The sequence below is a fragment of the Octopus sinensis genome, linkage group LG2, assembly GCF_006345805.1.
Source record: "Octopus sinensis linkage group LG2, ASM634580v1, whole genome shotgun sequence".
Lineage (NCBI taxonomy): Eukaryota > Metazoa > Mollusca > Cephalopoda > Octopoda > Octopodidae > Octopus > Octopus sinensis.
Genome location: NC_042998.1, coordinates 54,658,561 through 54,682,672, shown reverse-complemented (window position 1 = coordinate 54,682,672; position 24,112 = coordinate 54,658,561). Strand labels below are relative to the sequence as shown.

The 24,112-nt window shown below is 37.3% G+C and overlaps 1 protein-coding gene across 2 annotated transcripts in view; it reads left to right on the top strand.

Moving 5' to 3' along the window:
* Positions 1-24,112, top strand: part of LOC115224684 (katanin-interacting protein-like) — a 656,564-nt gene that overhangs the window by 67,372 nt on the left and 565,080 nt on the right. For both annotated transcript variants that reach the window (XM_036513321.1, XM_036513315.1), the window contains exon 3: positions 23,925-23,995. In XM_036513321.1, the coding sequence (XP_036369214.1) occupies positions 23,925-23,995 (71 nt within the window). The remainder of the gene's footprint in view (positions 1-23,924; positions 23,996-24,112) is intronic.

Genomic DNA, 24,112 nt, shown 5'->3' with positions numbered 1-24,112 from the left:
CATGTTTACACACATCTGATGTCAAAAGAGTCAAACATATTCAAGTTATTCTTGTTCCTTTCAGAGAATTAACATTAGTCATTCACAGTTCAGATTCCAGTGTTTTATTATCTTAATTTTAATTGAGTAATAAAAGATTTTGAAAAAATAAAAACTATAAAAAGATAGTTTGAAATCAAGCATTAAATCAGTGAATGGATGTTATTTAGTTGTTTTCCTAATCAGCTACGTCAACTTGTGATTTACCTAATTAAATTTTTCTTAACCCACATGACCTTAACGATTATCATTGAGAAATTCAATATGTGTGAAAGACAATGTCTAACCAAGCTTAGGTACTGTATTTTGCAGTATACAAGTTGAATTTTCTAACCAAGATACACAGCCATAAAATGTACAGGATGGCTCAAAAGTAGGTTTACAGTCATCATGTAGGCACTTTAAATTTCTTTTAAAACATTTTATTACATTTAAATTTCTACCTTACAAACTGAAGAGGGAGCTTGACAAAATTAACTAAATTAACATAGAATAATGATTTCATATTTTTTTAATAATTAAGATCTAAACTGTTGATATATGAATGCAAAAGAGATAGTTGAATAACTGTAAACCTACTTTGGGCCACTCTGTAGACCAAGGTGACTTTAGTGGTCCAAAAATTCTATGTGAAATGTAGCAAGATTTGGAGAGAGGTAATGGCAATGTTTGAATGTTTACACTGAATGTTTATACTGTATACTGAAGTTGCATGGCTTAGTGGTCAGGGTATTTGGCTCATGATCATAAGGTTGTGAGTTCAATTCCTGGTGAATCATTGTGTCCTTGAGCAAGACACTTTATTGCATGTTGCTCCAGTCTGCTCAGATGGCAAACGTGAGTAGTATCTGTATTTCAAAAGGCCACCCTCATCACATTCTGTGTCATACTCAATCTCTCTGAGAACTATGTTTAGGGTACACTTGTCTGTGGAATGCTCAGCCACTTGCACATTAATTTCACGAGCAGGCTGTTCTGTTGATCGGATCAACTGGAACCCTCGTTGTGCCAATGCATATACTATTTGGACTTGTATATCAGAAAATATGGTAACTGAAGGCTTGTGATGATGATCATCATCATGGCATATTTTATGCCTACTTTCCTTTTTATTAAGGACTGGACATTTTGACATGGCCTAAATCAGTTCCCATTCAGATAACAGCTTTTCCTAGACAGGTCAAAAAACCAAATTTCCTTCATACATTTCATTTGTTTGTTTGTTTTCTGTGACTAGATGCCCTTCCTAACACCAGCCACTTCATAAAACGTACCAGGCACATTTTATTGCATGACATCAATACTAGACAGGTTGTCAGGTTCTTGACAAGATAAAAAAATGCTCTCGCTCCTTTGATATCCTGTGCTGTCTCTGATTATTCCCCAGCTACTTTACAGATTGTAATGAGTGAATTCTGTAAAATTCTGTGATAATATCAATGCACTGGGGAGGGGAAGGGGTGGAAGCTTGGTGGTGGTAGCAGTGGTAGTGGGGGCGATGGTGGTGGTTGTGGTGACTGGTGGTGTTAGGGGTGGTGATGGTAGTAGTAATAGTAACAGAAACAAATCCATCTATCCATCCTTCATATTCTCTCACAAGACATTGGTTGGTCAGGGGCCATAGTAGAAGACATTTGCCCAAGGTGCTGTTCTGTGGGGCTGAACCTGAAAGCCTGTGGTTGCAAAGTGAGATTCTAAACCACATAGCCATTCTTGTACCTAGCTTTGCTATTTCAATAGCAACCTGAGCTGTGTGGAGTGTATCTTTTATCGTTTATTTGTTTGTCATTTGACTGCGACCATGCTGGGGCACTGCCTTGAAATTTTAGTTGACTGCATCAACCCCAGTACTTATTTTGTTTTAAAGCCTGCTACTTACTTTATCGGTCTCTTTTGTCAAACTGCTAAGTTACGGGGATTTAAACACCAGCACTGGTTGTCAAGCGGTGGTGGGAGACAAACATAGACACAAGGACACACACACACAAACCCCATACACACAACCCTCACACACACAACCCCCCTGCACACATACACACAGATACAACAGGCTTCTTTCTGTTTCTATCTACCAAATCCACTCACAAAGCTTTGATTGGTCTAAGGCAGTGCTTTTCAAACTTTTTGCTGGAGCAGAACCCCAAGGAAACATTCCACTGGCTCGAGGAACCCCTGTGCAATAATTTAATAGTCTTATGCACACATATCTGCACAGGAGAATTAAAAACTACTGCCGACTTTAGCAGTTTTGTAACTTCTTGCGGAACCCCTGGACTGTACTGGCGGAACCCTAAGGTTCCGCGGAACCCTGGTTGGAAACCACTGGTCTAAGGCTATAATAGAAAACACATTTGCTCATGGTGCCATGCTGTGGGACTGAACCCAGAACCATGTAATTGGGAAGCAAGCTTCTTACCACACAGCCACACCAGCATCTTTTATGTAAATTATTTGATCACAAAACAGACTGAGAATATATTAAAAAAAATTATTGTGGTTTTATAATGTCTATGTCTATGGATGTGTATAACTCTGCCATAATACCTTACTGTTGACAATGCATTGAAAATCATGTAATTTACCACTTAGTAATATGAATCCACTTAATTGCATACTCTGGTTAACTGCATAAGAACTTCAATCGCCGAGGTTAGGCATTTAAACAGAATTGGCTATATTCCTGAAAGATCTTGTGATCATATGTAGACTCCACTGATGACTATTGAAGACACTAATAATGCATTAGTTATTATCTTAGCAAGTATCAGTTAGGAATGTTTGGTATCTGAGCGAATTACTACAATTTAAAAGAGCTCTTTATTGAATTCAGAAAGTTAACAGTTAATTTCCGTGCGATCACAGCTTGCGGCTTGTGGTGACCACATCTGTCTGGAAGTGTCTTCTTTTCATGTGAAAACTCCTTTCTTTCTGATTATGTGTGTTAGTTCCAGTTCAGTGATGTGGTTGTGGTGACTTGCTGCTGTTGCTGTTACTGCTACCACCACCACCATGTTGCCCCTTCCCTTCCCTCCTACCCTCTGCCTCCTCCTCCACCACCACCTATTTCTTTATTACGCACAAGGGGCTAAACATAGAGGGGATAAACAAGGACAGACATAGGTATTAAGTCAATTACATCGACCCCAGTGCGGAACTGGTAATTAATGTATCGACTCCAGTGCGGAACTGGTACTTAATTTATCGACCCCAAAAGGATGAAAGGCAAAGTCAACCTCGGCGGAATTTGAACTCACGACGTAATGACAGACGAAATACCGCTAAGCATTTCATCCGGCGTGCTAACGTTTCTGCCAGCTCGCCACCTCCTCCACCACCACCACCACCACTGCTTCCTCCTCCCCAGTGTATTGATATTATCACAAAATTTTTGATTCTGGCAAACTGATATGAAGCCATATAGAGGATGGAAGAGAGAGCTGAAGTATACTGAAATGAGTATGTGTGTATGAATGGGAGGTGGGGTGGGGGAAAACTAAAGTAATATTTGTGAGTTTCTTTTTTTTTTTCCTAATGTACAAGTACCACTGTCTGGTTAAGAAGCTTGCTTCTAATCATCTGGTCTTAGATTAGGTTCAGTCTTACTGCATGTGACTTCTTGGGGCAATTGTCTTCTACTATAGCCCCAGGATGACCAAAGCCCTATGAGTGGATTTAGTAGACAATGTGGAAGCTCCTCACATCTATCTATCTATCTATCTATCTATCTATCTATCTATCTATCTATCTCTATCTATCTATCTATCTATCTATGTACCTACCTACCTACCTACCTGTCTGTCTATCTACCTATCTGTCTACCTCCCTATCTACCTCCCTATCTGTCTATCTCTATCTATATATATCTCTATTCTATATATATGTGTGTGTGTGTAAATTATGTAATATTTGTGGTTTTGATGTTTAAAACCTCAAATATTACATTTCACATGGAACTATTGAATAAATTGGTACTTAAAACAGAGTTGATATAGAAACAATTTTAACTGATTATTGAATATGTGCTAAACTCTGTTTTCTCATTTGGATTATATTTTACTCCTTGCTAGACCCATACGTTGGTTTTTACCAAAATGAAACTTGGATTTTCTACACCAGAAATATTTCTATTTTACTTAAGACTACAATTCTAGTCTGTAGATAGCCTCAAGCTCAGTTTGAGTGCTGCATTGGAAATAATCCATCTTTCTCCACACCCAGGACCTTTGTGTGTGTGTGTGTGTGTGTGTGTGTGTAGAAATAATTGAGATTCATTTGAATTAGATACTTAAGTTGAAGCACCAAGTCAGTGCAGTATTGTCCATACAACTCAAAGTAAGGTGAATAAAATCAAAATAAGCAACAGGATATCAAGAGGTGATGCAGTATGACCGTTTCAAGTGCCTCCATTTAACCAAACAGTGCAATCATTACATCAATTTAAATGCAGGGCTATCCTCAGATGCAAAAATAAAATTTTTTTAATCAGTTGGACACATTAATATAATTTTACTTACATTTTCTAATAGAGCAAGAAGAGGGAAAAGGTCCATGTTGCTACTAATGAAGCTCAAAATCTACTACACTTCTAAGAACTATATGAAGTTTGTTAGGGTCATAGCTTGTAACAGATTGTGGTTCATTTTTAATTTATTAATCTTTTTCATCAACTATGAACTCTAAGGCTAGAGGACAGGTCTGTTTAGAATGGATAGATGGAGTGAGTTGACAGTTTATAGATGGGTATGGTCATAAATATTGTCAGGATTTTAGGAAATGTGTAAGTAATTGTCTATAAAGAAGGCTGGGTCGGGGAAGACCCTAAATCAAGATGCTAATTACCAGTTAAAGGGGTAAGACGCTAATAAAACCTATGATGTTAATACAGAGGAAATTATTATATACAATGGATGATTGTATATAAACAATATTGTTATGTTGTATGAAGATAAAATTTAAGATTACTAAAAATGATATTACAACCAGAATAGATAAAATGTGTATATATACCAATTTTCAACATTAGAAAGGGAAGATTACATAGAATTAGTTTAATATTCATTCCTGTACTTAATTATTTACTTATAAGGTGGTTTCCATAAAGATTGCTCTGGGTATTTACTTATGGAATACTGGGGTGATAAATCATGCTATTTTTATATTAATTGTAAGCTAAGAATCAGAAAAAAATTAGAAATATAAGTTGTGCACATAAACATATTTAACTATGTGCACACATGCAAGTATATACAAATATTTGTACTTTATTTTGAGTATGTTATAATCAACTCTTCTAGACTTAAGTAACTAAAGAGTTTATATTTCTCTTTAAGAACAGTAATAACTTATAAGAGATAACAGGTTGATAGGTAAAGGTATCAAAATAAGAAATTATAGAGAATAGTAAGAAAATGTATATAATTTGTACTAAGGGGTAAGTTCACATCATATACGGTACTAAAATTAATTTCTCTTATATATATGTGTGTGTGTGTGTGTGTGTGTGTGTGTGTATGTAGATATGTGATGATTGTAAACAAGCATCATTGTCGTATAAGCGAGGCCATTCATTTCCAGCCTTTCATGAAAAACTTGTTTAGTTTTGTGAAAGTATTAGCTTGCTTGGAAACAGGCGAGGATTGGCAACAAGAAGGGCATCTGACCTTAGAAAATCTGTCTCAAGTAAATTTCGTCCAACCTTTGCAAGCCTGGAAATGTGGATGTTAAATGAAAATGGTGATAATAAATACTTGTTATAAAATTCTTGCTTATTATTTCTTTTCCATAATGGACTTGTAATGATTTTTTTTTTACTTAATTACAAGTAGGCATTAACCCGGCACAGTCAGTAAAGCATCAGGTGAAATGCATTGTGGCATTTATTTCGGCATCTTGTCTTCTGGGTTCATATCCAACTTAGGTCATCATCATTAAATGTCTGTTGTAAATGCTGGCATGGGTTGGAAAGTTTGACCAGAACTGGAGAGCTGCACCAGAATCCAGTCTGATTTGGCATGGTTTCTACAGCTGGATGCCTTTCCTAACACCAACCACTTTACAGAGTGCACTGGGTGCTTTTATGTGGTATCACATGGGTGCTTTTACATTATGCTGCATGGGCTGTTTTACATGGTGCTGCATGGGCTCTTTTATGTGGCACCACATGGGTGCTTTTATGTGGAATCACACAGATGCTTTTATGTGGCACTGCTTGGGTGCTTTTACGTGGCATTGTATGGGTGCTTTTTCATGGTACCACACAGGCATTTTTACACACCGTTATGAATGCTTTTCACCACCAGAGGGATCAGTCTTAACACTTCTGTGGAATGCTCATCTTTTTTGAGTACAGCAAGGCACCAAGCATCTCATTCCCTTGTCATCTTGCCTGACAGGTACAGCATCCTAAGGTCATTCTTAGGTTGTTCATCCTTCCAGCATCAATAAATCTAGTCCTGATTTAGGGTGGTTAACTGGTGGAAACAGCACATTAGATGGGATGCCTTGCAGTACTTGTTCAGGTCCTTTATATTTCAACATCTATTTATCCCTGCTTTATCTGCTTGCATGTATCATACATTCGTTGAGGGAAGTTTTTCACTGGTTGGAGGCCCTTCCTATCACTGATCTTCAACTGTTTCTCAGAAAGATAATATTTCCACATGGCCTGATGTGTTTTCTCGGAACGATTGAAAACAAAGCAAAGGACACTGCTTGTATTACAATGACACTTAGAACTATCTCGTGATGTCATGATAAGTAAGCACAAACACACACCCATTGACCCCCAAATATTTACACATGCACACACGCACACACACACACACGCACACACACACACACACACACACACACACACACACACACACAGAAGATGCTTTTAGTTTCTGTCTATCAAATCTAGTCACAAGGCACTGGTCAGCTTGAGACTTTAGTAGAAGACACTTGCCCAAGTTGTCCTGCATTAGGATTGTACTCGAGTTCAAATCTTGCCAGAGTCTCCTTGGGTGGCAGACTTAATTTGTTTCTTAGCTTACCATCACCATCTGGCACCCTGGGTGCTCTTGATTCGTTCTCTTGCGAGCATTTCAGGCCAGGTCACCAATTTGAGCGTATCTTCTTTCCTCCCTCTCCCACTAGTCTCTGAGACCCTCTGAAAAGTCACGAGCACTATTCATTCCTCTTGACATAAAGATTAAAAGAAAACACGACAGCAGTTCAGGTTTTCCTTGCTGTATATCTGTTTACATTCTGTTAAGTCTGTTATAGAGTTATTGAAAATATTATCTTTTGAGCTTAGTACACTGACACTTAAGATTAGTGAGTTGTTATATAAATGAAACTGAAAGTTCAAAAATTTTATCAGAACCATTGTATTGAAGCCATAAGGAAAACAAGACCAAAGAGGGAGCATTTTGGTGGTTGCTTGATCTGCTGAAAAGATCAGCTAAATCTTGAAATAACCCCCTTTCTGTACATTAGCCATTGTTTCTTTAAAGACAGGACACATTGGCTAATGCACACCGAGTTACGTGATACCAGAAGAGAACAAAACAAAATGAAAAATAATAAATAGACAAAACAAAACAGGATAATCATGGTTGGAATGTCTTTGATCTTAAAGTCTGCTGAAATTAAGCTTGATTTAGTGGCTAAACAAATGCACAAGGAGAACACTTTCCATGTTCACCTGTCCTTAGTTTACATCATTAAAACCATTCTTATTGGTGTTTGAATCATTGGCAACTAACTCAATTTTCAAAATGCTGAACCTTATAAAGGAGACGACAGAGGACTGAGATATGCGGAGATATTGCTGTACTTGAGAAAACTTGCGTACCACATCAGAATTGAGATCTTAAAATCAAGGAGCTATGTAAAAAGCGTTGGTGTGGGTACTGATGCCACATAAAAGGCACTGGTTCTGGTGCCACATAAAATGCACTGGTGATGGTACCACATAAAAAGTACCCAGTACATTCTGTAATTAGGCATTGGGAAGGGCATCCATCCATAGAAACCAAGCCAAAACAGACTATGGAACCTGGTGCAGTCCCTAGCCTTGCCAGTTTCTTTCAAGCTGTCCAACCCATGCCAGCATGGAAAATAGACATTAAATGTTGACGATGATAATAACTATAAAGCTCCTGCTTTTATATGAGGTTTGTTCTATAAGAAACTGGACTTTTTAGAAATGAAGTCATTGATTTTTTTTTTTTTTTTTTAGAATTTAATCAGACTTGTCTTCTTCAAAATAGCTCCCTCCAATCTCGATACACCACTCACAATGATTTTCTCTAGTTTTCAAATGTGTGCTGTGTGGTTAAGAAGTTGCTTCACAGCCACATAGTTTTGGGTTCAATCCTATTGATTGGTACCTTGAGCAAATGTCTTCTAGTATAGCACCAAGCTGACCAAAGCCTTGTGAATGGATTTGGTAGATGAAAACTGAAAGCCCAGGTCATCCAGCCATAGAAAGCCATGCCAAAGGAGACTCACCGGAGCATGATGCAGTCTTGAACTGATCAGATCCTGTCAAACCATCCAACACTTCTCATCTTGGAAAATAGACATTAAATTATAAATATATATATATATATATATATATATGGTGGTGGAGTATTTGTGCCTCCTTGTTTTAACATCATGTGGTGGCTGTAAATGAGTTTCGCCATCATACAAGTGGTGTCCTTTACTTCATTTCTAGTCTTCTAAGAAAACCTGTTTGGCCATATGGAAATATTGTCTTGCTCAGCAAATTTCATCTGAACCATTGAATATGATATTGATAATGAGGATGATAGTTAGGAATAGTGATTCATTCATTTAACGAATTTTCTTTATCTCTACTACCATCTGACATCAGTAACCTTTTCAAGTGAATTTCAATTTTAGGAATAGAAAGTCAATAGGGACCAATTCCAATGAGTAGGGAAAGTGCGGGTGGCGATGAGGGTCTAGTGTTTTGTCAAAAAATCATGGATAACAGGTGATGCATGAATAGGTGTGTTGTAATGATGTATCATCCAGATATTGTTTGTAGATATCTGAGGCTTCTTTTTTCACTCTGCCTCTCTTAAACAAGCTTAGTAGATCCAAGTATAGCTCTTTATCGGTCATCTAACCTCATGATGAAAGTGGCCCTTCTAACATAACCTTCACACCTGAGCATCTTTGGTGTGTTACTTTTGGTTTCTATAACAATGATCCAACACACTTGAAACACAGCTGCTTTTGTTTCAGCATTGTAGCTGAACACTCAGATTTTATCACCTGTTATGACACTTTTCAGAAAACTTTCATTAGCACCCTATCAAACACATCTTGATTAACTGTGACTTTGTTATGACCACTTGAACGTGGCTGTCCTCTAAGAGATGATTTATTCAGCATGCTTATTGCACTCAATATTCGATGCAAGCAGGAGATAAATCCTACCACCCTAGCTCTAAGACCACCTGACCATGTGGCTTTAATCTGTATTGGATCTCCTAGTTGGTGGGCACTTGTTGTTAGGCAGGACAGCAGTTTAGCCTTGCTTGCAATATATAGTAAACATATAGTGTCATACAATCACTGATTTTGTAACTAGGAAATTTGTCTGTTAGAAAATCTCTGTTCATGATAGAAGTAGTATATAAACCAAAACATATTGCTTATGGCCACTTTGATGTGGTTGTCCACTAAGAGATGATACTGCCATTTAACCCCCAGCAAGACATCTCCTCCGACTGGTTTATTTAGTGTGCTTCTCATATCTGATATTTATTGCACGTGGGAGATAACTCCTGCCACCCTAGTTTCAAGACCACCAGACTATGTGGTTTCAATCAGTATTGGATCTCCTCAGTGGTGGGTATTCATTTCTAAGTATGGCAGCAGTTAACCTCGCTTGCAATATATAGAAAACACAGTGTCGTACAATCATTGATTTTGTAACTAGGATACTAGTTGGAAACCATGTGGTCTGGTGGTCTTGGAGTTAGGGTTGCAGGAGTTATCTCCTGCTTGTAATAAATATCAAGTGCAAGAAGCACACTTAATAAACCAGCTGGAGGAGATGTCTTCCTGGGGTTAAATGGCAGTATCATTGTCTTTTAGAGGACAGCAACATTAAAGTGGCCATAAACAATATTATCGCAAACAGGGATTTTCTAACAGACTAGTTTCCTAATTGTGACTTCATCTTCTTTTTATTCATAAATTTCATAACAACAATCAAACCCTGTTTTTGCAATGGGATCATTGTCCACTTTTGTGGAAAAACCATCCAAATTTGAAACCCTTTGTAGATGTTCTTTCCAATTGTATACAGCTCAAATAATCCTTCTCATAGGCCTGTTATTACATTAGAAAAGTTGCTACAGAAATTTTTTTCCAATTTGAATCAAAATTTCGCATAAATGTTGCTCTTCCTAATCTTTCATTGTTCAATAGGTCACCAAGTGCTCCAGACATGCATTCACTCTGGCATGTATAATGGGGTTCTATAAATTTTACATCAAGCATTGTAGGCATTCCTTCATTTTTAATTCTATTTTTTTTCTATATTTCTTCTAGTAATGCATCTATATTTCTTGAAATGTCATATTAACTGACTGACACTATGAACAATAATTGTCTTGGACATGGTGAATTAAAAAGTAAGAAACAAAAAATGAGAACGAAGTGGTTTGACAATCTATAACAATACAATGTATTTATAGTATTTGTTACTGAGAGATGCAAGTTAAAAAACTTCTAAGAAAGCTCTCATAAGTAGCTGTCTTTAATGTTAAACACTTTTAAGACTATTTAACATTTTGCTTTCTATCAAATCTTTTCTGTAAATCTTTACCTCGACGAGTTCCTTATAACTGTAAGACTGTCTCCTTTCTGGCTACAAATAGAAATAAGCGATCTTAGTGATAGCTGAAGACTCTTTATTGTGTGAGACTATGCAGCCAAAACTCTATCATGGTTATTACAAAGAAAGTGATTCGAGTGATTGTCTGGGAATTGTTGGAGTGTGAGATCAATCAGCGAAATGTTGACGTAACTTTTTCAGACTGTATGTTTCCATATATTGATATTGCAATTCTGTATTGGTAATTACATTACTTGCAATAAGTATGGATATCTGCAAGAAACCAGTCTATTTAATGTCAACCACTAAACTGTGAAGTGGAATTTTGGTTTCTCTTTTTGGTTAGGAAAGCAGACTTCTAAAATTTTTTTTTGTCCCTCCTAGTGGGAGAAGATCTATCTCAGATCAGGGGTCTCATCACAGGCTGGTGAGACCTGCTACTGGTACCATGTCAACTAGTACTACCTGTTTTATGGTTGGATGGTTGGCAACTAATCCAGCTCCACCACTCATGTAGCTTGCAGTTGTTGTGAGGTGGGACACCCAACTGGCACTCTGTCGGTTATGATAACAAGGGTTCCAGTTGACCTGATCAATGGAACAGCCAGTTTGTAAAATTAATGTGCAAGTAGCACAGCCTCTCCTAGGTATAGGTGCAGGAGTGGCTGTGTGGTAAGTAGCTTGCTTACCAACCACATGGTTCCGGGATCAGTCCCACTGTGTAGCACCTTGGGCAAGTGTGTTCTACTATAGCCTCGGGCTGACCAAAGCCTTGTGAGTGGATTTCGTAAACAGAAACTGGAAGAAGCCCATCGTATATATGTATCATCATCATCATCATCGTTTAGCGTCCGTTTTCCATGCTAGCATGGGTTGGATGGTTCTACTGGGGTCTGTGAAGCCAGAAGGCTTCATCAGGCCCAGTCAAATCTGGCAGTGTTTCTACGGCTGGATGCCCTTCCTAACGCCAACCACTCCGTGAGTGTAGTGGGTGCTTTTTACGTGCCACCCGCACAGGTGCCAGACAGAGCTGGCAAACGGCCACGAACGGATGGTGCTTTTTATGTGCCACCGGCACGGGGGCCAGGCGAGGCTGGCAACGGACACGGACGGATGGTGCTTCTTACGTGCCACCAACACGAGGCCAGTCGGGGCGGCGCTGGTAACGGTCACAAAACGGAAGGTTCTCTTACGTGCCACCGGCACTGGTAACACATCTGCAATTTCCATTGATCGATTTCGATTCTGATCCTCACTTGCCTCAACAGGTCTTCACAAGTAGAGTTTTGTGTCCCAAGAAGGGAAGGTATGCATATGTAGGCTGGCTCCATCCCATGTAGAAGGCCACGGGTTATGGACTCACTTGTCCTGCCGGGTCTTCTCGCGCACAGCACACTTCCAGAGATCTCGGTCTCTAGTCATTTCCTCAGTGAGACCTATGTGTGTGTGTGTATGTTTGTGTGTCTGTATTTGTTCCCCCAGCATCACTTGACAACTGATGCTGGTGTGTTTACGTCCCCGTAACTTAGCGGGTTGGCAAAAGAGACCAATAGAATAAGTACTAGGCTTACAAAGAATAAGTTCTGGGGTCGATTTGCTCGACTAAAGGTGGTGCTCCAGTATGGCCACTGTCAAATGACTGAAACAAGTAAAAGAATAAAGAGTAAGTAGCTGAGTACTCAGTATAGACTTGCATATCCTTAATGTAGTTCTCGGGGAGATTCAGCATGACACAAGATATGACAAGGCTGGCTCTTTGAAATATAGGTACTATTCATTTTTGCCAGATGAGTGGACTGGAGCAACATGAAATAAAGTTTACTCAAGGACACTACACATTGTGTGATACTGAACATATTACCTTCTGATCATGAGCCAAATATCCTAGCCACTAAGCTCTGCACCTTCTGGACACTCAACTAAAAGTAAGACCTGTTGAAGGGCAGATGGGCTCCCTGTGGACCAATGGCCATCCAATTGGGGAAGGTAATGACAAACCACCCCAATATCTCTGCCAAGAAGATGCCATGAGAAAGTCAGAACAAATTAATGCTATGGTTTCATCCAATAGGAGAACTCAGCCTTAATCAAGAAGACTTTCATTCTAGTGTCAACAATGCACTGCAAAAATGTACGATACATGACAATGACAAATGGGAGAAGGCTGACTAGAGGCCATGGCTTTTTGCTGAAATACGGAGACTACAAGAAAAAAAAATACCTCATAGGGAGCTGCAGTGAGCACTGATCCATGATATCAAGTTATCTTCAAATCAGTGATTAGTCTGAATACTTGAAATAGACTAGGCTCTGCTAAAAGCATAAAGCACAATTTTATTCCATTCAGAATATTTTGGAGGTTTATTGTGCAACATTACAGCTTCTCATATGCTAATCTTTCTACTTATATATATATATATATATAACAATTGCAACATGGAAGGTGTTTATAAGCCGTTTAAGAAACACACAAAAACACCTTCCACGCTACAATTGTTTTTGTTCCAGCGCACGATCTCAGATCAGGTCACTTGCTATGCAAGTACATCTCTGTATATATATATATATGTATGTATGTATGTGTATTTATGTATGAATGTTGTGTATCTATTTGAGGATGTTGTATGTCAGCTTAAAGACAATGGTCTACACTGATTGAAATTTCAAAGAAAGTTTAAAATATCCATCTGTTTAGATAATGTTGTACATTATGCTACCTGCTTCAGCCTAGCTTATGTGACATCTGGTTCACTCCTACTTCACGGCTGAGCGGGTAACACCAGCAGGGGCATTCAGCTGTAAAATTACTTGTTCTAAGAATATGCAATTATCAAAGTGTATAATAATAATAATAATAATAATAATAATAATAATCAAAAACAAACCTATCCAATTCCTGCTGTCTTGAAAATAAGCATGTTAAACAGGAAAAAAATAAATAGATGAACAAAATAACTCCTTCTACAAGCACAAAAACACAAAGTTGAAGTGATATGTGTTTATTTTTTATTTATTTATTTATTTATTTATTTAAATATTTCCTGCAAATGTATTTTTCAAGTTGACAGCATCTTGCTGTCTTGGTCTTCTGTGAAATAATTACAGTTGAACACTATATTTTGGATCTTATTTATTCACTTAAATTGTTGATTATTTTCTTAGGTTGTTGTTTCACTGCTGAAGCTTTTTTGTTTATTTTAACTGTTCATGCTCTGCCACCGCTACCACCATGGCCACCACCACTGGCACTACCCACCCTCCTACCTACTAACATCCAGCAAAATCTCTCTTGCTTGAGCTAATGTAGAAGCTTTCTATACAAGTCAGTAGAAATAGCAGCCAAGACGGCGAGCTGGCAGAAACGTTAGCACGCCCGGTGAAATGCTTAGCAGTATTTCGTCTGCCGCTACGTTCTGAGTTCAAATTCCGCCGAGGTCGACTTTGCCTTTCATCCTTTCGGGGTCGATTAAATAAGTACCAGTTACACACTGGGGTCAATATAATCGACTTAATCCGATTGTCTGTTCTTGTTTGTCCCCCCTATGTTTAGCCCCTTGTAGGCAGTAAAGAAATAAGAAATAGCAGCCAAGTCTCTTACGACTCACACTCTGCTATCTTAAATGAAGGAGAATACATTAATCAGTTTGGTCTCTGACATTTTGAAGGGGGATTGGATGGTCATAATTGGAAAGCCTTTGGTCATACATCTGTTCAATCAGATCTCACATGGGTTACAAACAGCAACATGGTGATTTAGCTTACTAGAGGTCATCTCATGATCATAATTTTTATGTCCATTTTTTCCATACACACACACAGGTTAGGCATAATTTATTTAGGCAGATTTTCTATGGCTGGATGCCTTTCCTGTTGCTAACCCTCACCTGTTTCTAAGTGAGGTAATATTTCCTCATAACCAGACCAGTTTTTATGGAGAACTGGAAACAAAAATGCTGTTTGTATGTCGTTGACACTTGTTTACAGTGATTATGTGATGTCAAGGCAAGGAGATAGGAACTTGCACACACACACATGTATGCACGCATGCACACACACACACACACACACACACTCTCTCTCTCTATTATTGTTGCTGTTTAGTACCTACTCAGCACTGATCCTGTAAACCTGTACTAAATTTTCTCAACACTAATTTATTGGAAAGTAACATGCAAATTCACACTCATGCACCCCCCTCCACACACACGCTCACGCACCACCCCACTTCTACTCTTGTTAATGTAGCATGGTACTTTTGTTGTTCTAATCTTGTAGACCTGTTTATCAGGCACCTCATTGTCCGATGTGGTCTTCCTTCTATTAAGATGACAGGAGTGTGATTTAAGAGAAGGTTTGCCTTCTACCCCTTACTTCTTTATTGTCCACAAGGGGCTAAATATAGAGGGGACAAACAAGGACAGACAAAGGGATTAAGTCGATTACATTGATCCCAGTACGTAACTGGTACTTAATTTATCGATCCCGAAAAAATGAAAGGCAAAGTCAACCTCAGCGGAATTTGAACTCAGAATGTAACAGCAGACAAAATTCCGCTAAGCATTTTGCCCGGCGTGCTAATGTTTCTGCCAGCTCACTGCCTTCTACTTCATAACACATCACTTGACTATGTAAGGCCATTGTTTTCAAACAGTGCGCTACAAGGAATATTTGGGTATGCCAAGGGTTTTTACAAATATATGAGGTGGTATCTAAAAGTTCCAGAATTAGTTATGTGTAATAAAAAAATAACTTATTTACCTAAGTTTTAACATCATCTACTTTGAAATAGTCACTTGTGCAGCAATACACCAATCCCAGCATTCCTGCCACTTTTGGAATCCAGCCTGGAAGTTTGTTTTCCATAAGTGAGTTGAGGACCTTCTGCAATTTGCTCTGGATTTTGACAACAGTATTAAAATGGTGACCTTTTAGCTGCAAGTAGGACTGAACCTGGAACCATGTAGGCTTTGGTGAGGTTGTATGGTAAGAGGTTTGCTTCCCAACCACAAGGTGACACCTTGGGCAAGTGTTATCTACTATAGCCCTGGCCAACAAAAATCTTTCCCACTGTGTGCACCTTGGGCAAGTGTCTTCGACTATAGCCTCAGGCTGACCAAAACCTTATAAGAGGATTTGGTAGATGGAAACTGAAAGAACTTTGTCATATATGTGTGTGTGTGTTTGTGTATTTCTTTGTGTCTGTGTTTGTCCCTCTCTCACCATTGCTTGACAACTAATGTTGGTGTGTTTACATCCCTGTAACATAGCAGTTTGGCAAAAGACACCAATAGAATAAGTACTTGTCTTACAAAGTCTAAGTCCTAGGGTCAATTTCGTTGACTAGAACCCTTTTAGGTAGTACTCCAGCATGGCCACAGCCAAATGACTGAAACAAGTAAAAGAATAAAAGAACATACATATATGTTTATATGTATGGTGTGTTTGTGTTTGTCCTTCACCACTGCTTGACAACCACTTTATGGTATTGGTTACATCCCCCTTAATTTAACAATTTGGCAAAAAGAAACCAATGAAAGTACAAGGCTTTCAAAAAAAAAAAAAAGAAAGGTGGCAGGAGGCAATTTGTTTGATTCAAAGTTGTACAAGGAGGTGACTGAAATGAGTGAAATATAAGTGATAAGAAAATATTTAAAAGCCTATCGCTTTTATTCTTTTACTTGTTTCAGCCATATGACTGTAGCCATGCTGGAGCACCGCCTTAAAGGGTTTTTAGTCCAAGAAATCGACCCTAAGACTTATTCTTTTTTTAGCCTAGTACTTATTCTGTTGGTGTCTTTTGCCTAACCACTAAGTTATGGGGACAAAAACACACTGACATCAGTTGTCAAGTGATGGTAGGGGTACAAACACAGATACAAAGATGCACACACACACACACACACACACGTATATATATATATATATATATATATATATATATACACAGCAGGCTTCTTTCAGTTTCCCTCTACCTAATCTACTCACAGGGATTTGTTCAACTTGAGGCTATAATAAAAGACACTTGCTCAAGATGCCATGCAGCGAGACTGTACCTGGAGCTATGTGGTTGAGAAGAAAGTTTCTTACCACACAGCCAATAATTTCATTTTTTTTAATAAAAAATATATATATACATTGTATCCATTTAAGAGATTCTATCTATTTAAGAACTTCTAAGCACTTTTAATCTGTATTAGCTCTGTTCTTTTATGGTATCTCATTATGGTCATTATTCAAGAGTGATTTTGAGATGCTGGAAGACTTTTCAGTGAGAAGTATTCACTGAATCCTCAAAGTGTCACAGATTAACTGTCTGGGAAATGATCACTTTTGATAAAACTTGCTTTTACCTGCCAGTTGTTTTATGTATCATTTTAGTCCAAGAAATCGACCCTAGGGCTTATTCTTTATAAGCCTAGTACTTATTCCACTGGTGTCTTTTGCCTCACCACTAAGTTATGGGGACATAAACACAGTGACATCGGTTGTCAAGCAATGGTAGGAGCACAAACACAGACACAAAGACGCGCGCACGCACACACACACATGTATATATATATATGTATGTATATATATATATATAATATATTTGGGTTGACCAAAGCCTTGTGAGTGGATTTGATAGACGGAAACTGAAAGAAGCCCGTCGTATATATATATATGTGTGTGTGTGTGTATGTGTGTTTGTGTGTGTGTCATTCAACATCGCTTGACAACTGATGCTGGTGTGTTTATGTCCCCGTCACTTAGCGGTTCGGCAAAAGAGACAGATAGAATAAGTACTGGGCTTACAAAGAATAAGTCCCGGGGTCGAATTACTCGACTAAAGGCGGTGCTCCAGCATGGCCGCAGTCAAATGACTGAAACAACTAAAAGAGTAAAAGAGTATATATATATGTGTATATATATGTGTATATATATATATGTATATATGTGTATATATATGTGATGATGATGTATATATATATATATATATATATATATATATACATACACGACAGGCTTCTTTCAGTTTCTCTCTACCTAATCCACTCTGTTACGGAGATGCAAAGTTGCCATAGAAACTCTTCTCTGATCGTAATAATTGAAAGCATATGAACGAAATGGTATTAAAAATAAAAATAAAAACACAAAACACTGGTTGCATTAAAGAAAATCATGAACAACAAACATCTGACACCAAAAACAACAATAAACAACTAACATGGTTGTGTGGTTAAGAAGCTTCCTTTGCAACCATGTGATTTCAAGTTCCGTCCCACTACATGGCACTTTGGGCCGGTGTCTTCTTTTATAGCCCCAGGGCTGACTGATGTCTTGTGAGAGTTTAACAGATGGAAACTGTATGGAAGTTCATTGTCTGCATTTTCATCATGTTAATCCATTAAACCCAACACATTTTTTTTCTCTCATCACTTTTATTCTTTCTCTTTCCACTTTTTTCTTTTCATCCCTGTCTGTCGAAGAGTGTAGACTTGAAACGTCAAAGACTTTTCCATTCTTCACAAACGTTAAAAACTAATACACCTGCTTGTTGTTCCCTCGCTTATTTTTGTCTTTTGTTTCCTGTACATTTGAACCATATATGTATTTTTTTCAGCAATGTAACTACATATGTTGTTGGTTTTTTTTCTCTTTTTCCTTTCTGATGAAGAACTATACTCAAAATGTCAAAAACTTTCACGTTTCATTGAGTATCAACCTAATACGTTCTATGTACTTGTTCTCTTACTGTTTGTTATTGTTATTTTTAATGTTCATTTATTTGATTTGACTAGATAGATTTCTTTATTGGCCATGCAGGGCTAAATACAGAAGGGACAAAATACAAAGTAGGGCTTTTCTTTTTGGGAAGAAAAGAGGGGAGGGGGGGCGAATTCCGATCAAAAGGGATCGTGGAGGAAAAAAAAGTGGGGGCCGATCAATAGGGATCGTGTATCACAGTAATGTCAATGTAAAAGGGGAAAACAGATTAGGTTTGTCCGTGGATACAAAAGCCTACGGAAAAGACCACGGGAACCTTGGGCAATAGTGTCATGCAAAAAGAAAACTCATTGACTAGATTGAGAGATAGACAGATAGATATATGTATTTATGTGCTCTGCATTTGTCCCTTATTCCTACCTTTTGATAACCATTGTTAGTTTCTTTATGTCCTTCATAACTTAGTGGTTCTTTAAAAGAAATTGACAGAATAAGTACAAATCTTAAAAATATAAGTATTGGCGTCAATTTGTTCAGCTTAACACTTGGAAATTATCCTTGGGTGATGCATACCAAAAGAAGGAATACTTTAAGGTTACTGCCTAGCTGAAGGGTTCATGATGATGGCAATGATGGCAGCAGTAGCGATGGCTGCTATCATTTAAGATGTTTCAGGTATAGTGTTTTTTATTTGATGGTAAAATGGAGATATTTCGGAGATGTACTTGCATAGCAGGGTTAGGGTTGGTTAGGGGTGGGGGAAAGGGTATCTTTTTTTTCTTCACAAATGTAAATAAACCATATCTGTTTCTTAAATGAGGGACATATTCATACGGCACAGAATGTTTTTTTACCTCAATGGACGTCATTGATTGGTTGAAATTGCAGAAATTGAAGAAAAAATCAACAAATATCTTACAAACTATAGAATTTTCTCAATAAAGCCAAGAGAAAAAGATGTTTTATAAACAGATTCTACCAGTATACGAAGTTTAAAATTTTTTAGTTACCTAGAAATTATGTTAAAAACTGCTGTTCAAACCGAAAAGATCCGACAATTGCCCAAGGTTCCACACATCATCATCATCCTTAAATGTCTGTTTGCTATGCTGTCATGGGTTGAACTACCAGCATGTGTTAAATATTTCTAATATGCTACAGAATTAGGCTTTTATCATTATACTCTTTTACTTGTTTCTATCATTTGACTGTGGCCATGCTGGAGCACCGCCTTTAGTTGAGCAAATTGACCCCAGGACTTATTGTTTGTAAACCTAGTACTTATTCTATTGGTCTGTTTTGCCGAACCGCTAAGTTACGGGGACATAAACACACCAGCATCAGTTGTCAAGTGATGTGGCGGAACAAATACAGACACACAAACATATACACACTCACACATACACACAGATATATACATATATATGACGGGCTTCTTTCAGTTTCCATCTACCAAATCCACTCACAAGGCTTTGGTTGGCCCGAGGCTATAGTAGAAGACACTTGCCCAAGGGACTGAACCTGGAACCATGTGGTTTGTTAGCAAGCTACTTACCACACAGCCACTCCTACGTCTACTATTGTTTACTATTTATTTTTATTTAAGAATATGAAAGATAGAATTGGTAGAGCCACAAATTGGATGTATTGTAGTATATTTAGGATGTCTCCTTACAAGCTGAGTTAATATCTCATTGAGATTTATGTTCTTTTTCATCATTCTTGGTTGAATAGAACTAGTCAAAGTATTAGAATGGTTTGAATTGCAACTTCTTGCTTTGAAAATTTCTGGTATCATGCCAGTGCCAGAAATTATTTGTTTGTTACCTATCATTTGTATATTTTATTTATTTATTTATTTATTTATTTATTTATTTTGGGTTCAGTTCCATTGCATGGCACCTTGGGCAAGTGTCTTCTATTGCACTGAACTGACCAATGCTGTGTGATTGAATTTAGTAAATGGAAACTATGTGGAAGCCCATTGTGTATTTATGTATGAGTATGTGTGTGTATGTGTGTGTGTGTATGTGTGTGTGTATGTGTGTGTGTGTGTGTGTGTGTATATTTTAATCCCCTTCCCTGCTGTATGACAACCAATGTTGATTTATGTCCTCTTAGCAGTTTGGCAGAAGTGACCAAAAGGATAAATACCACACTGTAGGCTGCAGTCCACTGATTGAAACAAGTGAACAATATAAAATATATTTACAAATATAATGGTGGTGCCCCAGCATGGCTGCACCTCTCAAGTTGAAACTCGTAAAGAAATATAATGTTTGACCTGAAAAATGTAAGACTCCCCACCCTCTGATCTTAATGGAAAGAAACTAAAAATATTTTAATTTTTCAAGAAAATTTACGAAGAACTGTTTAATGTATCTCAGAATATACCTATTGAAAGTACAATATGGATGCTAATTTTGATTAAGAGCCATGTGATGCTGTATCATTTATAGACACTTCTGTAGCAGATTAAGCCGTTTAGATAATTTGTCTATTGTTGCTTCTTCTAAGCAGTGTTTAAGATAAAATGTGTATGAATAATTAATTTTTTAATAGTAGCATAAAGTGTGTATCCAGATTTATCTGTCATAGAAGAAATTTCTGTTATATGTTGCTTTTGTTTCATCTCTTTCTTTCATATTTTTCCCCAAAATTCTTTGTTAACCCTTTAGAGGCTGCCTCAGTTTTTTGATAGCAAATCTTCTGTTTTAAAGTTTTTTTTTTTTTTAAACTAGCACCTTCCATCATTATCTTGTAGAAGAACCTTTCATTAAATTACCTTCCAAAAATGCAAATACAAAAAGAAGGTGTTTTGTTACATCCCACCAAATACTGGATTATTTTAAGAATTAATTGAAACATTGTATTTAATTAGAAATACGATGATTACAAAAGGATCAAAGTGTTTTGGTTGAGTGATTTACAGCGTTTAGGCCAAGAACTCACATACATACAGCCAAGAGATTTTTTGGAGAAATTCTCAAAGGGGTTGCTCCACATGCTTGAAATAGCAGCAAAATCACCTTGTACTATCTTTCTACCATTTTACATTGGATGATACAGTCCTAGTTTTGTAAAGAGATTGAAATGATCATAGCTAGAGCACATGTATTCATAAATCTTTTCAAGCAGGGTTGATTTAGTGTGGCAGGTGGTGGGGAGACTAAATAACCATGTCAACAAGTAATTATATATAGCTGAAAAGTTATCATCATCATCATCTTCATCTTCATCATCACCATCTGTTTGACTTTTGCTTTGTATTTGAACAAGTTGACTCCAATTCTCACCCAGAGACCTCAAGAGACAAGTTAGAAGTTCAAGTTGGTGTTACGCCTAGGGTGTCATATATTTGGTTTTGCACTAAGTATTTTTCTTTAGAATGTTCAAGAAAACAAGAAAATTATAAGTTTGTTTTAAAATTGAGATTACATAGACAGTATTTTACGTAGAATATGGGCAGTTCCCATAGGCTCTATCTTTTGAATTTCTGCCATTTTGGGGTTTCCTGGTATCTGAAACTAGGTAGGAATCAGTCCGTTTTGCTATCATTCCAAGGGCACCTATGACAATAGGTATTGTTTTAGTCTTTAAGTTCCACATTTTGCCAATTTCTGTTTCAAGATCTTTATACTTGCTCAGTTTTTGGTAGGTCTTGACTGATACATCTATGTCGATTGGGACAGTCATATCAATGAGGTGGAATGATTTTTGTTTGAAGTCCTTCAATATATAAAGTCTGGCCTATTTGTATCTATCTTTCTGTCAATTTGAATGGTGAAGTTCCAGAAGAGCGAGATGTGACCATTTCCAAGCACTGGAGGTGGTTTGTGTTCCCACCAGTTTTTATCATGGGGCAGGTCCAGGTCTTTTCAAATTATCCAGTGAATATACTGTGCTGCTCTATCATGCCTGTTGAGATACTGTATAGGCGTAAGAAGACTGCACATGAAGACAACGTGATCAATGGTTTCATTTTGTTGTTGACATACACGACATGTTGGGCTACTGCCGTTCTTTAATATGTTGGCCTGATAGCTCCTTGTAGGTAGGCATTGATCTCCGGCTGCTATGATAAACCTTTCTGTTTCTGATTTTAAGCCAGAAGACACTAACCATTGATGGGTACGGTCAACATCAGCATTATTAGCTCTCTTTGGGTATTTGCCATCAAGAAGTTTTTCTTGCCATTTATCAGTAAGAATATCTTAGGCAGAGGTTTTAGCCCCGAATTTTCATATGCTTAGCTTTTTCTGTGCTTGTTTCTAAAATGTCTAACTCTGGGGTGTGTTGTATTTGGAATTCACTTTACCTGTTTTATTACTGAGTATGATGTTTTCTTGTTTTTGTGCTTTAAGACAAGTTTTAACATTCAGTCATCAGAGTTTTTCAGGTAGGTGTTTAGGCCAATTGTTGCAATCTTCATTGTTAATTCCAGTTGTATTATTATTATCATTATTATTATTATTATTATTATTATTATTATTATTATTATTATTATTATTATTTTTTATCTCCGGTTTTGTTGTAATTCCTGGAGTCTTGCAGTGGGCTTGCTGCCTGTAGCCTACAGTACTATGCTATCTGTTATTTTATATTGCGTTTTTTGTATTTAATGTATTAAATGTTTGTATATTGACCTACCTAATTTGCTTATCCTTACATTTATTTCTATACCCTCTCAAGTTTAAATTTCATAAGCACTACTAAGTGTATTCTATATGGAGAATATCTGATTCATTTATGAACTATATATATATATATATACATACACACAGAATAGGCTTCTTTCAGTTTGCCTCTACCATATCTGCTCACAAGGCTTTGGTTGACCAGAGGTTATAGTGGAAGATGCTTGCCCAACGTGGTTGGGAAGCAAACTTCTTGTCACACCTCAGCCTATATATGTATATCTGTATATATGCATATATGATGATGACCATCATCATTAAGCATCAGCTTTCCATGCTTGCATGGGTTTGACAGTTTGATTGAAAATGGTAAGCTGGAGAGTTGCACCAAGTTCCAGTCTGATTTGGCATGGTTTCTGCAGCTGGATGCCCTTCCTAACACACGTATCTATTTTGTGTATGTGTATACACACTCCACAATTTATCTAATATCTGGTTGTCTAATGTCCTAATACCCAGTGTGAAACCAACTTAAATGGATCTGTAATATTGTATACAATGATTAATATTCTCATACTCACTCTATGACAAATATAGGAGTGCATATTTTTTCTGATTTATGAATTCTTAGACATATATATTTTTAGACATGTATATTGTATATAAAAAATATATATTTAATTTAATATTTTAATATCTAGGCATCGGCTGTCAAGGAACATATCAATCCACAGTATGAACACTATCTACTTTTATTGCAGCAGCGCAACAGGTAAAGATATTTCTTATTTCTTGGCATTATTGTAATTCTTCTGATTTTATTCTTGTGTCTTTTGGTTTTGTCTTCTTTCCCCTGTCTTTTTAATTCTTCTGCATTTGTCTCTCATCT